Source organism: Euprymna scolopes, chromosome 46 (assembly GCF_053919585.1).
Source record: "Euprymna scolopes isolate OS-2025 chromosome 46, ASM5391958v1, whole genome shotgun sequence".
In the NCBI taxonomy this organism is placed as follows: domain Eukaryota; kingdom Metazoa; phylum Mollusca; class Cephalopoda; order Sepiida; family Sepiolidae; genus Euprymna; species Euprymna scolopes.
The window spans coordinates 91,539,374-91,557,891 of NC_136527.1; the positions used below are offsets into that span (position 1 = coordinate 91,539,374).

At 35.4% G+C, this 18,518-nt stretch overlaps 1 protein-coding gene across 1 annotated transcript in view; it reads left to right on the plus strand.

The window, feature by feature from the left end:
• The window catches only part of LOC145270911 (uncharacterized), a 317,731-nt gene that overhangs the window by 266,932 nt on the left and 32,281 nt on the right, over positions 1-18,518 (plus strand). The window contains exons 12-13 of the mRNA XM_080126463.1: positions 7,883-8,029; positions 8,287-8,347. Of these exons, the coding sequence (XP_079982589.1) occupies positions 7,883-8,029; positions 8,287-8,347 (208 nt within the window). The remainder of the gene's footprint in view (positions 1-7,882; positions 8,030-8,286; positions 8,348-18,518) is intronic.

An 18,518-nucleotide genomic window follows, 5' to 3' on the forward strand; every position in this document is an offset into this window, starting at 1 on the left:
ATAATATGCACAAACGGCAGAACAATATCTGAGGTGTGTTATAGGCTTATTATTTCTCAAATTCCTCGATGATCTTAGATTTCTATACTTTTTCTGCTGAGAAGTCACGGCCAAAATCGGTTAAGATCAATGGAAGTGGTAAAATATTTTCTCTCTAATAAATTCCTCCTCCCCCTGCCACCACTTAACACCGTTTGGGGATCGTTCACAAGGAACAGTTGAGAAGAGAACACCGGTTTGGCTTCGTAGTTCTTTCATGTGAAGTTATTTAAAATCACTAAACTAAGCTGCAGTGCTCTGTGGCGTAGTGGTTAGCATGCTGGACAATTCACATTATATTTTCACGTTCGCGCCGACCTACCGTAGTCGTTTTTTTTTGTTTTTTTTCCTAAACAGCTGGAATGGACTTTTCTTGGTGGCCGAACTGTTAACGTTGCAGATGTTTTTTTTTTTGTTTTTTTTTTTTTCACACTTTATTTTCCTACTTTTACTCATGACTCCGGGTTTGATCCTTCCTACTTACCTACCATAACATTTTTTAAAACTCCCCCCCCCCCGTCCCGGAAACAAACACTCGGGCAACGCCGGGTACCCCCGCTAGTATATATATATATATAAAAGTGACCTTGTCTGTCTGTGTGAAGAACGGTCTCTACTAAACTAGTCTGTGAATTTTTGGTCTACAGACTTGAAACTTGATAGATAGGGGATTTGGACTCACGAAAGAGAGAATTGGAAAGAAATACCTCAGGAGAACAAGAAAATCTCTGGAAACTAAATCATTTAGCAATAACCTAATAAAATGTATAAATACATGGACAGTATCACTTGCTAATTGGTCAGAATTTATGAACTCTTTGCACAAAAAAGTTTCACTTTTTATATAATGCTGTTTCAATTTATGCAAGTACCAGCAAATTCAGCGCTTCAATATAATATTTATTTGCTATATCTTTCCTCTGATGAGAAAAACACATTTCTTTGAAACTCCACGGATTAAAGAAATGTCAATATATCTTAACTGAGTCTCCTGTCAAGCAATAAATTCAAGTAATTTTATATATATACTAGCATAGGTGCCTGGCGTTGCCCGGGTATTTGGAGGTGTATGCTGAGTAAAAAAAAAAAAAAAAAAGGTCAATTTTTTTTAACTTTGACCCCTATTATGACCCCTTAAAATTTATTGTTTTGGGCTCAAATCAACTTATTAAGTTAGATCCATGTCCAAGGTACCTATATCTAAAATTTCAAGTGTGTAGACCCCAAATTGTTGGAGGAGTTTGGTAAAGTTCTCAAAGGTCAAATCGTTGAACTTTGACCCCTTAACAGTCAAATTTCTGGCCGAAAAACGATCACATCGATTTTCCCCGATCTCAGTACCCTGTATATCAAATTTCGAGTCTGTAGACTGAAAATTAACAGAGTTATTGCGAAGGAAAATGTACACAAACAGACACACACACAGACACGTTCACTTTTATAGATATATAGATATATATCTATAAAAGTGAAATTGTCTGTGTGTGTACATTTCCCTACCAAACTACTCTGTCAATTTTCAGTCTACAGATTCAGTCGAGATTTGATATGAAAGGTATTGAGATTTGGGAAAATCTTTTTAATCGGTTTTTGGCAAGAAATTTGGCTGTGAAGGGGATAAAGTTCAACGATTTAACCTTTAAGAACTCTACCAAACTCCTTTGCCAATTTTGGGTCTAAACACTTGAAATTTTAGGTGTAGGTTACTTGGACATGAATCAAACTTTATAATTTGATTTGAGCCCAAAACAAATGTTAAGGGGTCAAAGTTAAAAAATATTTTACCTCTGCAGTATCTACCAAATTATTGAGCTAATTTTTGGTCTAAACATTTGAAATTTTGCATAAAGTCTATTCAAATATGTACCCAGTGGTGATTACTTTGGACCATCTTCCAATTATGCGATTCCCTTGGATTTTACTTGTGGAAATGGAAATTCTATCAACTTTTTTGGATTTTGATTTTTGGATTTTTTACCCTTCACCAGATTATCCATTCACGTGAAATCATTTTTTTCTTCACCCTATTCCCTCTGCTTCACTATTTGTTACCAAGTAAGATCTATGACTTACTTGTAGTTTTATTAAACACTTTTGCAAGCAAAATCCGATCCAGCATTTTGCTAATTCCTACCCTCTGATGAGAAGGGAAGTATTTCTGCGAAACTCCATGGATTAAGGACTATTCACTTATTTTGTGCTTCCTTTTTTAAAATTAAATATGTTTTCGACTCTTTTTCAAAGTGTTTTTTAACATGTTTTATTAACTGCTTGTTCTTATTCTTATATATATATATATATATATATATATATATATATATTATGGCAGTAGAGTTTAGTTTCCTAGAAGTACATCCAATGAAACAACATGTGTCTACCAAAGAGTGCTCAATGAATAAACAAAGCAGGTATATTAAATTTATTTATACAAACATTGATGGCTGCATATGTGCATACATGTTTCTGTAATCACCCGTTACTGGGGATATTACGTCTTCAGGCCAAGAATTACCCTCGAAAACTTGAAAGTGTTTGTATAAATAAATTTTATATATATATATATATATATATATATATATATATATATATATATATATAATTATATATATAATTCATAAGTTGGGGTAATAGTTAAATAGTGTATACCAGAGCTTAATAATTCAGTAAATCTTTACCATCGAAATTAGACAAAAAAAAAAAACCCACAAAAATTCAAAATTCATCTGTTTTATTTGCATCTTTTGGTAAACGTTAAAATTGGTATTAATTTCTTTCACAATGTTTTCTTTTGATCATTCGAATGTGTACGTGTATTATGCTGATTTTTTATTTTTTTGTTATTTTTTTATATGGGGGAATTCTGGGTAATCCCCATATATATATATATATATATATATATATATATATATATACACACACACACAAGAAAACGTTATTCCAAGGGTTTAATATATTTAAAATCAATTAACGAATGGTAATGTACATATATCAATAAGAATTTAAGCCATGTGAATTGACTCAAATATTAAGCAACATGATCATGGTCCCCAACTGTACTGACATGCAGAAGTTCAAGTGTAACGTGAACCGACATCTTGCTGCCCAAATCCCAACATAGTACCCCAGTAGTTGTTGCCCCTGATAGTGTTACATGATAAGGGCTGTCCCCTTTTCATGTAAGTATAAAAATAGAGAGATTACTTAAAATGAAAATAAAATGAGAGAAAGCAGAAATCGAACCTTGGATATAAGTTTTAAAGAACAATAGGCTAAATGAAATGTCCAGTAAATTGTTAATTCTGATGAAATAAATAATAAATAAACTTTTTTTTTTATTACATTTTCACCCCAAACAAGGCACATTGCCACTTTGATGTAGGGGGCTACTATCAGGGGAAACATCTACTGGGGTACTATGTAGGGATTTGGGCAGCAAGATGTTGGTTCACATTGCACTTGAACTTATGCATGTCAGTACAGTTGGGGAAGCAGTGACCTGGAATGGAATTCCAAAGTCTAGCAGTTCTGGGGAAGAAACTACTGGAGTAGAAAGATCTTTTACATCTAGGGATCTCTACAGTGTGGGGGTGGGATTTTGCAGCTTGTCTGGTCTGTCGAGGGTGTTCACGTCGTGGGGGCACAAGTGCTTTCACCATTAAAATACTTGTAGAACAGGCAGAGGGATGCAACGTTTCGACGATGGGACAGAGGCTGAAGCTTAGATGCCAGTTTAGGGCCTATCAGATTTGCAACTCTCTTTTGAACCCTGTCAAGGAGCAAGAGACTAGTAGCCGATGCACCGGCCCAAATATGACAGCAATACTCCATACATGGACGAATGGTGGCCTTATAGAGGTACAGGATACTTTCGGGTGTTAGAAGTTTTCTAGCACGGTAGAGAGAGCCCACCTCCCTCGCAGCGGCCCTGGCAATGCCCTCAATGTAATTGTTCCAACTCATGTTTCCTGTGTACGTTAGGCCAAGGAGCTTGAAAGACGTACTCTCAGATAAAGAGTCGTTGGCCATTGCTATAGGTGGTAGAGAAGGTTTCTTGTAATTATTGAATGAAACCAGTTTAGTCTTGGCAGCATTGAACGTGACCATCCATGTTTGTCCCCATTCCACTACTGATTGGAGGTCATCCTCTAGTGTTTCTGCCATTACTTTAGATATATGTTCATTTGTTTTCCTGTCGTGCCTGCTATAGAGTGTGGTGTCATCAGCATATATACCCATCTCAGAGGCAATTTTGTCGGGGAGGTCATTTATGAATATCAGGAACAGCAGAGGTCCAAGGATAGATCCCTGGGGCACTCCCGCATTTATATCATATTGTTTAGATGTACGACCATCGAGGACAACCTGGATTTTTCTCTTATCTAAGAAGGATTTAATTATGTTAAGTATTCTACCAGTGATACCGTATGATCTAATCTTCCTGAGGAGACCCTCATGCCATACCCTGTCAAAAGCCTTAGATATATCTAGAGCTACCGCTCTGCCCTCCCCCGCTTTGTCCAGTGAATGGTATATGCGTTCAGAGATTACAGTGAGGATGTCTGCCGTGGAACGGGCTTGTCTATTCATTGTTAAAAGAATGTGGATAATAAAATATGGATTAAATGAATTAGATATGCAGGTTGAATTCCTTTGTGGAAACAACAAAAGAAAAAATAGATTATTGGGAAATCAGAATGTCGGAAACGTGCAAGTCGCGCATGTTGGTGACACCTGAGTTTGGTCACGCGGCCGGACATGCATGGATTTCTTAATATAGGAAGTGAGAGTTAGTTAGTTAGTAAGTCAGTGAGAAACTCAGAGGGAGTTTGAGATCGACAGACATGGGTTTCAATCGTCTAGAAGCGAGACGATCACTTTGAAACTTAATATGTGAACCTTTGAATTCCTGAACGCAAAGCCACCAACCGGTTCAAGTGGAAGAAGAATAAATGTTCAATGTGTTTTTTATAACTGCCGTCTCCTGTGTCCATCATTACATGAAAAAGGTATTGTCTATTTATGTGTAAAAACCATTTGAAATTCATCATCTAAAAAATATATGTGTTTTAAAGTATATGTGTCTATTTATGTTATACAAACACTCCCGTTCAAACAGAACTGTCAAAGCATAAATGCCAACCTGTCAATCCATCGGCATAAATGCAAACCTCTCGATTATCGGTCTGTCGATCTGGATAGCGAATCACCTCTCAAAGTTTATTTATATGTACACTCTCTCTTTATATCTTCTCTAACAATGTGTTAATGTCTCCATATCTCACAACATGATCACACACATGAACCTCAAAATATCTTACAACATGAACACTTAATAAAACTCTTTCGAAGCATCTCTCTCTAAGATAACCTCTCTCTCTAAGATACAACATCACTTATAATAAGACTCTCATCACACTTAAGACTTATCCTTCTTAACAAGAAGACTTAATATGGAAACAAAAGAACATACATTATCCTTACTAATAAGAACACATTGAAATGTATAACGTAACAATAGTAGCCCCTTACACCAAAGTGGCAATGTACCTTGTTTGGGGTGAAAATGTAATTAAAAAAAAAAAAAACATGATCATGGTCCACCAGCGAGATCCACGTAATATTCAGGATTTGAAGAAAGTATGTGTTGAAGAGTGGGCCAAAATCTTGCCTGAATGTTGTCACAAATTAGTTTCGTCGTATAGAAAACGTCTCAAAGCTGTAATAGCCAATAAGGGGGTTTCAACTAAATATTAGATGAAATTGTGTTAGTGTGTCCAATACTTTTTTTCCGGCTATTCTCGTTTTTATTATATAATTTTTGTTATGCATTAAAAGGTTCCAATTTCTAAAGTTATTTGTTATTGTTAAATTAGTAACTATATTTTGTTAAATTTTCGTGTCATTCACTGCATAAAAAATGTGTTAAATAAAGAATAATGGGATGTGTCCAACACTTATTTTCCCCACTGTATATATACTGTATATATATATATATATATATATATATACTAGCTGTACCCGGCCACGCATTGCTGTGGCTCAGTTTGTTAAAATGGAACACATGTGAAAGTAGAGAAAAGTTTGATTCTTTTTTCAAGAGAATGTACAAATTATTTATTTTTTTAACAGATGTTAAGAAAATAAACAGAAAAATACTTCCATCATTAATTATGCAAAAAAATAAATAAAATGTTGATTTAGTGTTTCAATATGCTTATAAATTACGATAAAACTTGCTGAGTATGCACTGTTTTACGGTTGTTGTAAAAATGGAATGGAAACTTAAATTTCGCTTCATTTTAATCTTTCTTAATTTTTTAATTGTGCCCCCCCCCAAACGAATATAATCAAAACAGTAACATTCAACAATTGTACTTTATGTAAATAAAACACAAAATGGGTGTTTGTATTACTGTACACATAGATTCGAAAAAGTTGTCAAAAAACAAATATATAACAAATAAATGTTATCAAAGGCAAGATAATTACTTTTCTGCCAAACTGGATATATTTTTTGTGTTTTTATTCAATGTAACATATTTATTCAGCTCGAAAAACATACAGTGTTTACCGATGTATTCGAAAATTCAAGATGGCGTCTCACACCCTTTTTAACACCGTAAGTATGGAAAAAGGTGTTATAAATAAAAAACTATACAAAATACTATTAAAAACCCGCCGAATATATGTCAACCTATGTCACGGTAACATATATTGAGCGAGTTTTTAACAGTATTTTATCCGGTCTTTTATTTATAACATCTTTTCCCACACTTACCGTGTTAAAGAGAGAATCAGACGCCATCTTGAATGTTCCAATACATCGGTAAACACTGGATATTTACCAAAAAAAAATATTTAGGTTTGGCTATAAATTCCTAAACTCATTTCAACTTAAATAATTTAGGTGACTGAAATAGGAATCTAATTGAATCTTTAATTTCCTGAATAGTATCTGATAATTCATTTTTCTTCGAGTTATATCGAATACATTAATACGGACTTTAGGGGCTTTTTTCGTAATGTTACTGTAAAAATTATTTTTTATTGTTACAAATTACGATGCTTTAAAAAAAGCAAAAATAAATTCTTGTTACCAAAGGCAATAAATGCTACTTTTTTTTTTACTTACCTGAATGAGTTTATTTTATGTTTTAAAGTATTTTCAAGCAATCTAATGTGGGTGTCTCTGGGTGCGAAATACCTCCAGATTTTCTAGAATTTCCCGCTAGATTGTAAACGAAATCTCCAGATCTAGCAGGAAAACCGCTAAATTGTAATACTGGTCACGTGACAGGAAGCGGTAATAAATAATTGTCCCTAAATAAAAAAATGGCCTCTCGGTACAAAGAAATCCACCTATTTATCATAGAAAAATTAAGTATAATGTTATAATTAAAAAGGAATATATAAAAACACACATGGATATAGTAAACATATTATACCAAAACGTGGAAGCCATCCGTCCAGTGGTTTTTTAGACAATTAACTCCAAACGAACCAACATTTACATTTTTATATATATATAGATATGTATATATATATATAATGTTGTTTTACTACCTAGTATTTGGAGGAGGAGCATTGGAAGTATCATAAATGTAAAAAAAAATTTTTTAAATTAAATGAGATTTGACGAAGAAGAATCTTTCTATTTATAATAGTAATGTCAACCCCTCCCTCAATGCACATACAATGTGGTGGTGGTGGGGGGGGGGTCGGTTCTACCAATGATTGAGAAATCTAGAAAAAGAAATTGAAAAAATGGAAAATAAATAAAAATATGTATTTCTTTGTTTGTGTTTCAATTGTTAATAAAAACTTTAAACATTTTACTTTTTAGGGTCAACTACATCCTCAATGTATCGAGGGAGATTGACAATTTTTTTCCTGACAAATACCACTATATGAACGTCCGAGAATTTGATAATGAACAATCTGATCTCATGAAGCACTGGAAACGGACATACGAGTTTATCAAAAAAGCCAAGTAAGTTTTCATCTTTTCAAAAAAAGAAAAAAGAGAAAAAGATTGTGAAACAAACGTCAAATTTTGTTTTGAAAACGTTGAATTTTGTCTGGATAAAGTCGCATTTAAAATTTGTACGAACCATGTATAAAGGATAAATATCAAAAAGAAGAAATTAGTTTTTTGAAATTTATTTATTTTTTTTTTTTACTTTCCATTGTTTTATGTTATTTTTTTTTTAATGTTTTTATCGTAAAATAATTTGAACTTTGTTTCAGGGAAAACAATGGCAAAGTCTTGGTGCATTGTAAGATGGGTGTCAGCCGATCAGCCTCCACGGTGAGTTCTTTTCCATTTCTATCTGCTTATCACCAGCATATATCAGTATAGCCGTCTTGGATGTGGATGAAAAAATGTCAGTATAGCCGTCTTGAATGTGGATGAAAAAATGTCAGTATAGCCGTCTTGGATGTGGATGAAAAAATGTCAGTATAGCCGTCTTGGATGTGGATGAAAAAATGTCAGTATAGCCGTCTTGAATGTGGATGAAAAAATGTCAGTATAGCCGTCTTGGATGTGGATGAAAAAATGTCAGTATAGCCGTCTTGGATGTGGATGAAAAAATGTCAGTATAGCCGTCTTAGATGTGGATGAAAAAATGTCAGTCTAGCCGTCTTGAATGTGGATGAAAAAATATCAGTATAGCCGTCTTGGATGTGGATGAAAAAATGTCAGTATAGCCGTCTTGGATGTGGATGAAAAAATGTCAGTATAGCCGTCTTGGATGTGGATGAAAAAATGTCCAACACAAAAAAAAAAAAATTATTTCTCTATGATGTTTCAAATGTCAAATATATTTTTAGCATTTCCTTCTTCTTGGTGTGTTGTCCATGCCAATGCCCTATATATCTATGTGACTGAATACATGTATGTATGTTTGTTTAGATTGGGAATCGACCTTATACCTATCTAGATATCCTGCCTCTATCTCCCTCTTACACGCACAAGAACACGCACACATGTGAAAATAAGAAATGACAGATTTTTTACCAATGTGCACACACATGACACACGACTCCCGCCCTAGCCCACACACACACACACACACGAGCATGCGGATGCACGCGCGCACAGGCACACACACATACACACACACAAGTACACACATGTGAAAGAAGAAATCAGATCTTGACCCACACACACACACACATACACATACATAAACAACCCTCGCCTTAACACACACTGACACACACATATACACACATCAAAAAAGACAGAAACTCATAAAAACCCATAAAAATATTCACCAAATAGACTCCCGCCCTAGCCCACACACACACACACACACACGAGCATGCGGATGCACGCGCGCACAGGCACACACACATACACACACACAAGCACACATATGTGAAAGAAGAAATCAGATCTTGACCCACACACACACACACACATACACATACATAAACAACCCTCGCTTTAACACACAGTGACACACACATCAAAAAAGACAGAAACTCATAAAAACCCATAAAAATATTCACCAAATAGACTCAAAGCCCCCTCGCCCACAAAATGGATCTAACTCTAACTAATTGAACTCTTGACCAGCACACCACATACTGGTGACAAAAAGTCTGAGACTGGCCTTTCTCTGAAAAACACAATCAGTGTTGGCAGAGACAAAATGTTTCCCAAAAAGAAATTCCAAACTTTTACCTAAAAAATAATACCTTTAAATAGAAATATCTGAAGAGAGCTGAACAAGGCTTGAAATGCATTATAAAAATATTTAAAAAAATATTTTTTAAAAATGATAAAAGTCTGAAAAACCTACAATTGTTGATGGCTACACTCTTTTAAAAATATAAATAATAAATAGATGCTTTATCTACTTGGCCTTTTGGCCAAGATCAAAGTGTAGTCTTGGACGTCCCCAAATATGAAAGGGTGAATGCGGTATTATGGTGAAAGAAGATACTAGCTGGGAGAAACTTTTGACTTTGTTCAGTTCTGGAGTGACAAGGATGACCAACGACCCCCAAAATCCCCCCTTTGGAGTTGGCCATGTGCCTAAGTTTTTTGTTCATCGTTGATTTTGACTGTATTTTTTTAACATGAATAAAAGATTTAATATCTCAAAGTGTAGTCTTTTGGAGATTTTACTTTTAAAATTTTTTGATTTTATATTTAAATTTTTTGAATTTCTTGACAAAGTTTAAAATAGACTTTGTAGCTTAGTGGGGGGGTGCCCTTTTCTCTTCCCTGCAACCTCTTTCCCACAGAAGACGTAGCAAGCCTGTCCCTGCTTTACCATTATTTTCATGGCAGGTGCTCGTCTGAACTTCAATCTATGGTTTCCCCCTCTCCAGACTTTCATGAAAAACACTCGTCTAGCTAAAACCACTATCAACAATTTCCCATTTATCTGTATCTACACCTAAACGTAAATTCCATGAACAGGGCTTCTTTCTTAGAACTGCACGCCTGTGGAACTCTGTTCTATTTGCCTGCTTTCCAACTGACTACTACCTCAGCAGAAATAACCTTCTTAGTGACATGCAATATGGTTTCCGTTCTGCCAGATCTAAATGGGGAGTTAAACCAGGTACCCCCCCCCAAAAAAAAAAAAGCAAAAGAGGCCCTCTGGTAGGGACCAAAAATAATAATTGTCTCAGTATAGAGGGCTTCCCCTCCATTGACCAAGACAAATTAAATCAAGAGTAGCATCAGAACAGATACTACACTTTGAGATATTAAATCTTTGATTCAGGCTAAAATTACAAAGTTCCAACTGAACAAAAAACTTAGGCACAAGGCCAACTCAAAAGAGGCGGTAAATGGGGGGTCGTTGGTCATCCTTGTCATTCCAGAACTAAACCAAAGGTTTCTCTTAGCTAGTATCTTCTTTCACCATAATACCGCATTCACCCTTTTGTACTGGGGAACGTCCGATTGATTCCGGCCTGAAGGTCAAGAACAACAGAAAAAAAGCAAGCCTCTTTTCTATTTATTTAAAAAGAAAATAAAACTTTTTTTTTTATATACGGGTCATGGAATTGCATACATCTGCATAAGATCTAGCTAATTTGCATATTCTTTTAAATATTATTTCCTTTTAGTTTTTTCGCTTTTCTTATGGGACTAGCGAGGGGTACCTGGCGTTGCCCGGGTGTTTGTAGGTGTGTGTGAAAAAAACCCGAAATGTGAAAAAAAACAGGTGCCCGTGAAAAAAAAAACGAAGCCTTGACGACGCGCAGTTGGAAAATAGTAAAGTGTGAAAAAAAAACAGGTGCGCGTTTATGATTGACGTGACTGCGATAGGTATTCAGCAGTTAGCATTTTGTGCGGGACAGTTTTTAATGAGGTCAATAAATCAGTTTTTGTTTTTAAAAACCCGCTCCCTGTCTCGTCTCGAAATGAAAGCTACCGTCTGATATGACAAAGTCGACATTGACTAAACGTTACTTAGCTCTCTAGAGACCACTGGCTTTCGGCTAGTGATTAGAGTCGGGTTTGGCTTTTTTTTTATACCGAAAACCGAATGTAACGCGTGCCGATGCGGGAAATGTCGAATAATTAACGTTTGAAAGTCAATAAAATTAAATAGACAGGCGAGCTCCGTGGTTAAGTGTGAGATATTACAATTTATAGATGATATAAAAAGTTTTAAGAAGTTGTGAAGTGAGCGAGCGCTTCTCTGAAAGAAGCCTTTTGTGGACATCAGGAAAAAGCATACATACATACCTACATTTTCGCTGTTATATATATATAGATGATCATCTTCAGTTAACTATTACGTGTAATTATATTCATGCAGATATTCTACATGATTTATACTTGTGTAATATTTGTGTAAAAAGGTTATAGTAAACACAAACCTCTTTCTATTTATATTTCTGCATGTGTGTATATGTTTGTTTAAAAACTTTTGCCTTGTTTTTGACTTGTGATGGGGGGTATGAGACGAATGGATTCGCCAATCATTTTTATAACCAACGGCTGTGCTAAACAACCAATCAAAACATTGCAAAATTATTATAAAAATCGTCGAATTTTGGATTCAATCAGTTTGCCATTTGCTACGTCACGGACCGCATTTAATTGTTCGCCGCCATCTTGGTTACTGATCTGAACTACGCCGCCATCTTGGTTACTGATCTGAACTAAGCCACCATCTTTGTTCAACACAAATGTCTCAAAACTTAACAGGTTATGGGCCCAGCCACCGTCTTTTCTTTGACGGATCAGAATCTAAATTCGAATTGTGGCAGGTAAAATTTCTGGGATATCTAAGGATTCGAAAACTACAGTCATACAATCTCCAACAGATAATCCAAACGACCCCGAATTTCTCGAAAAAAACGCGACTGTTTTTGCAGAACTGATTCAATGTATAGACGATAGAAGTCTGTCTCTGATTATAAGAGACGTGTTGGATGATGGAAGGAAAGCGTTGAACATATTAAGAGAACATTATTTATCAAAGGGAAACCGAAAATAATATCCCTATATACAGAATTAACCTCTTTGAAATGTAACGAGGATGAAACGATCACTGACTATGTCATAAGGGCAGAAACAACCGCCAATGCCTTAAAACTCTCAGGTGAAATAATAAGCGATAGCTTGTTGATATCAATGACCCTCAAGGGACTTCCAGCCGATTTTAAACCATTCACAACTGTCATAACTCAGAAAGACAAACCACTAAATTTCAGCGAATTTAAAGTGGCATTGCGCAGTTACGAAGAGACTAATCGTATCCTTGTGGACAATAATAACTGCAGCAATATTATGAAGTTCAAAAATGCTTCTCGAAAGCAGACCCCACCAAATTATGCAACTCACCGCAACATATTCTCCAAAAGTAATTTTCCCAAGAAAAAGAATAAAATTATCTGCTATAATTGTGGACGACCCAACCACAAAAGTTTCCAATGTCAATATAAAAGCTCTAAAATGGACTCCGTAAAAAACGTTGAGAACTTTGAGGAAGAACATACATTTCTATTCACATGTAACTTTGACAATACCACAAACGGTAAAAACCTCCTTGTAGACTGTGGTGCTACAGCGCACGTTATCACCAAGGAATCTGATTTTATTAATTTTGATTTAAACTTTAATCCTCAAAGTCATTTTGTCGAACTTGCCGACGGTAGTCAAATAAATGATATAGTCTTGAAAAGAGGCGATGCTAAAATATACCTAAAAAATAATAAAGGCGAAATCTGTAACTGTATTCTAAAGAATGCTCTGTTCATACCTACATTTAAGCAAGACATATTTTCCGTGCAGGCTGCAATTAAACAAGGCGCGAATATACAATTTGGCCAAAATACATCAAAATTGACATACCCCAATGGAACTGTATTTAACATTAAAGAAAATGGCCGACTATATTATTTAAAAAGTATGGTTCCCTCAAAAACTGCCTGTCACGACTTGGAAAACTGGCATAAAATTCTAGGACACTGCAATACAGCTGATATTAAAAAATTACCAAATGTAGTCGAAGGCATGAAAATAATACCTTCAGACGATCTCCCAAATTGTGATGTGTGTGCACAGGGGAAAATGACAAAAGATGTAAGCCGAACGCCAGACAAAAAAGTTACAAAAATTCTCTGACTTGTGCATTGTGACTTAGCAGGTCCGATCAGCCCGATGGGGAGAAACAATCTAAGGTACGTTTTGAACTTTATTGATGATTTTTCCGGTTTAATTATGGTTTATTTTCTAAAAAACAAATCCGACACTATCCTCGCTACTAAGAAATATTTAGCTGATATTGCCCCGTACGGTTCAGTAAAATGTATTCGCTCAGACAATGGGACTGAATTTACTAGTAAAGACTTTGAACTTCTATTAATTAACCACCGTATTAAACACGAGAAATCGGCACCATATTCCCCCTTCCAAAATGGCACCGCTGAAAGAGCATGGCGAACCCTTTTTGAGATGACAAGATGCCTACTTATCGAATCGAAATTAGCGCATAATTTATGGACATACGCGTTAATGGCAGCAGCATATATCAGAAATAGATCGTTCAATAAGAGGCTAGGAAAAACGCCGCATGAAGCGTTTTGCGGTGTAAAACTTAAAATGAATAGAATGCATCTATTTGGTTCTGATTGTTTTGCATTTATAGAAAACACCAGTAAACTAAATACTAAAAGCGAAAAAGGTACTTTTGTAGGTTACGATAAAAATAGTCCGGCATACTTAATCTATTTTGCAGCTCAAAATGTCATAAAAAGGGGTTAGATGTGTATAATTCAATGATACATTAAATTTAAAAAATGGCGATCCAGTGAATGAAAAACGTGAAATTTTGCCTAGCATCTTAATCGATCACAATGAAAATATTAATAACGATGACAATTACAGTAGAACTTCTGACGAAAATATTAACCAGACACGTCGATACCCAATAAGGGAGTGAAAAAGGCCAGACTTCTTACAAATTGAAAAGATACAAGATTACGCCGTGGATTACTGTTATTCGTTGAACAGCGCACCCGAAAGTTATAATGAGGCGATTAATTTACAAAATCACTAAGAATGGGAACAATCTATGATATCCGAATTGAAAGCTTTATCTGAAAATAACACATACGAAATAGTGGCAAAACCAACAGATAAAAATATAATTTCTTCACGCTGAGTTTTTTCCAAAAAAATCACAGCTTCTGGCAGTGAAACTTTTAAAGCAAGATTTGTAGCGAAAGGTTTCTCACAAATTCCTGGAGTGGAATATTGTGCAACATTTTCACCAACGACAAATTTAACGACAATTAGAATTTTATTACAACTTGCCACGCAATATGATTTAAAAATACATCAAATGGATGTAAAAAATGCTTATTTAAATGCTCCGATTGACTGTGAAATCTACATTTACCCTCCAGAGGGATTTAAAATGAAAAATAAAAATTGGGTGTGGAAATAAAATAAATCGTTATATGGACTAAAACAAAATGCACACAATTGGAATTTAACACTTCATAATTATTTAATAGAACAGGAATTCAAACAATGTCCCGTAGACGCGTACATATATACCAAAAATGTAGGTAATAAATTGTTGATTTTGGTTTTGTGGGTTGACGATATATTACTCACTCAAACTGTGACAACACTTTAAGAGATGTTAAAAATGAATTAAATAAAAAATTTAAAATGGCCGACCTTGGACGACTGTCATGATTCCTCGGTATAAAATTTACCTGTGAAAATGAAACTATAACTATGAACCAATCACGATACATTGAAAAAGTTCTGCTCCAGTTCGGAATGCAAGATTGTAAGCCGCGTTCAACTCCCGTCAAAATGGACATAAATAAAAATATACGGACCGAAACAAAATTCATAGATAACCGAATATACAGGGAAATGGTAGGAAGTCTCATCTACTTGATGACCGCAACAAGGTCGCCACTGTAACAAAGCTATCTCAAGACATATCGAAACCGACAATTAAAGACCTTAATCGTGCAAAACAAATCCTTCGTTACCTAAAAGGAACCAAGGAGCAATCTTTAAGATTTAAAAAATCCACATATCCTCTAAATTTAGAAGGCTTCTCGGATTCAGATTGGGCTAATTCTGAGGATAGAAAGAGTATAGCGGGGTATGGTTTTAGACTGTCAAAGACTGGACCTATGATCTCTTGGAAAACTAAAAAGCAACAAATTGTTGCACTTTCTACTTGTGAAGCAGAATATGTGGCTCTTACTCATTCCACGCAGGAGGCAATTTTTCTGAACACCCTTCTAAAATCTATTTTAAAACCAGATCTAAGTAAAAAACCTATAGTAATTCATTGTGATAATCAGAGCAGTATCTTATTAGCAAATAATTCTATGATTCATCAAAGGTCGAAGCATATTGATATCAGATATCATTTTATAAGGGATGAAATAAATAAAAAATCTATTACTCTTACTTATGTGACATCTGAGAATGATATAGCCAACATTTTCACAAAACCTATATAAAGAATAAAATTAAGACATTTTATAACCAAACTTTTTGGAATCTAATTATGAATAAATCTCTTTTCAGAAACACAAAAGGAGAAGCATGAACAGTTAAAATCACACCGAAAAAAAAAATTGTAAATTGTCCAAGGCACGACATTAAACTGCGACAATTTCTATCTTATTAACCAATTAATACCTAACATAATGTTTTAGTTTTTTTTTTTTTGTTACAAAAAAAAAAAAAAGCCACTTGTTAAAACCCTTTTGTAAACTTCCCATTTTGTCAAATAGTTCTTTTTGTATCTTTTCTTGGCAAACATTTGTTAAAATTTTGTGAATTTTTGTGCATATGTTTATATGTATTTGAAAAGTATTCTATTTGTATGTTTATATATATTTAAAAAGTGTTTATTTTTATATGTATCAAAAAAAAGGCTTCCTTTTGTACACATTATACCAATATATTAATTCTTTTTGACCGATGAGAATAAAGACAAATTCCCATAAAACCAGAAGAAAAAGAAAAAAAAAATTATTTTATTTTTCTTTGTTCATTTATTTTTCTTTATTTATTTTTCTTTCCTTTTTTCAAGTGAAACAAAAATTGAATCAGAAAGGATTTTTCCATTATATCAAAAAAGGGAGTGTGTAAAATGTTTTTGACTTGTGATGGGGGGTATGAGACGAATGGATTCGCCAATCATTTTTATAACCAACGGCTGTGCTAAACAACCAATCAAAACGTCGCAAAATTATTATAAAAATCGTAGAATTTTGGATTCAATCAGTTTTCCATTTGCTACGTCACGGACCGCATTTAATTCTTTGCCGCCATCTTGGTTACTGATCTGAACTATGCCACCATCTTGGTTACTGATCTGAACTATGCCGCCATCTTGGTTACTGATCTGAACTATGCCACCATCTTGGTTACTGATCTGAACTATGCCGCCATCTTGGTTACTGATCTGAACTATGCCACCATCTTGGTTACAGATCTGAACTATGCCACCATCTTGGTTACTGATCTGAACTATGTCGCCATCTTGGTTACTGATCTGAACTATGCCACCATCTTGGTTACTGATCTGAACTATGCCGCCACCTTGGTTACTGATCTGAACTAAGCCGCCATCTTGGTTACTGATCTGAACTATGCCGCCACCTTGGTTACTGATCTGAACTAAGCCGCCATCTTGGTTACTGATCTGAACTAAGCCGCCATCTTGGTTACTGATCTGAACTATGCCACCATCTTGGTTACTGATCTGAACTATGCCACCATCTTGGTTACTGATCTGAACTATGCCGCCATCTTGGTTACTGATCTGAACTATGCCGCCATCTTGGTTACTGATCTGAACTATGCCGCCATCTTGGTTACTGATCTGAACTATGCCGCCACCTTGGTTGCTGATCTGAACTAAGCCGCCATCTTGGTTACTGATCTGAACTATGCCGCCATCTTGGTTACTGATCTGAACTATGCCGCCATCTTGGTTACTGATCTGAACTACGCCGCCATCTTGGTTGCTGATCTGAACTAAGCCGCCATCTTGGTTACTGATCTGAACTATGCCGCCATCTTGGTTGCTGATCTGAACTATGCCGCCATCTTGGTTGCTGATCTGAACTATGCCGCCATCTTGGTTACTGATCTGAACTATGCCGCCATCTTGGTTGCTGATCTGAACTATGCCGCCATCTTGGTTACTGATCTGAACTATGCCGCCATCTTGGTTACTGATCTGAACTATGCCGCCATCTTGGTTGCTGATCTGAACTATGCCGCCATCTTGGTTACTGATCTGAACTATGCCGCCATCTTGGTTACTGATCTGAACTATGCCGCCATCTTTGTTACTGATCTGAACTAAGCCGCCATCTTGGTTACTGATCTGAACTAAGCCGCCATCTTAGTTACTGATCTGAACTAAGCCGCAATCTTGGTTACTGATCTGAACTAAGCCGCCATCTTGGTTACTGATCTGAACTAAGCCGCCATCTTGGTTACTGATCTGAACTATGCCGCCATCTTGGTTACTGATCTGAACTATGCCGCCATCTTGGTTACTGATCTGAACTATGGCGCCATCTTTGTTCAACACAAATGTCTCAAAACTTAACAAAACTCCTCTATCAGTTTTTGATCTACAGATATAAAACTTTATATACAGGGTATTCGAACCTATCCAAAACTTTATATTTGGCTTTTAGCCAGGGCAAATCAGTGCAAAAGTGTGAAAATTAAAAAAATGGAATTTGCCAATTGTTAAAGGAAAGCAGATTAGTCTTAGCAGCATCAAATGTTGCCATCTATTTACATCCCTGTTCCACCACAGACTGGAGGTCTTCATCTTAAGTTTCAGCCATTTTCTTAGTTATGTGTTCATTTTCCCCTTGTGTCTTTTATAGAGCATGTAATCATCAGCAAATATACTTGTCTTGGAGATTATTTTATCAGGGAGGTCATTTATGAATATAAGGAATTGTGTTCTTTTGACATACGACCATCG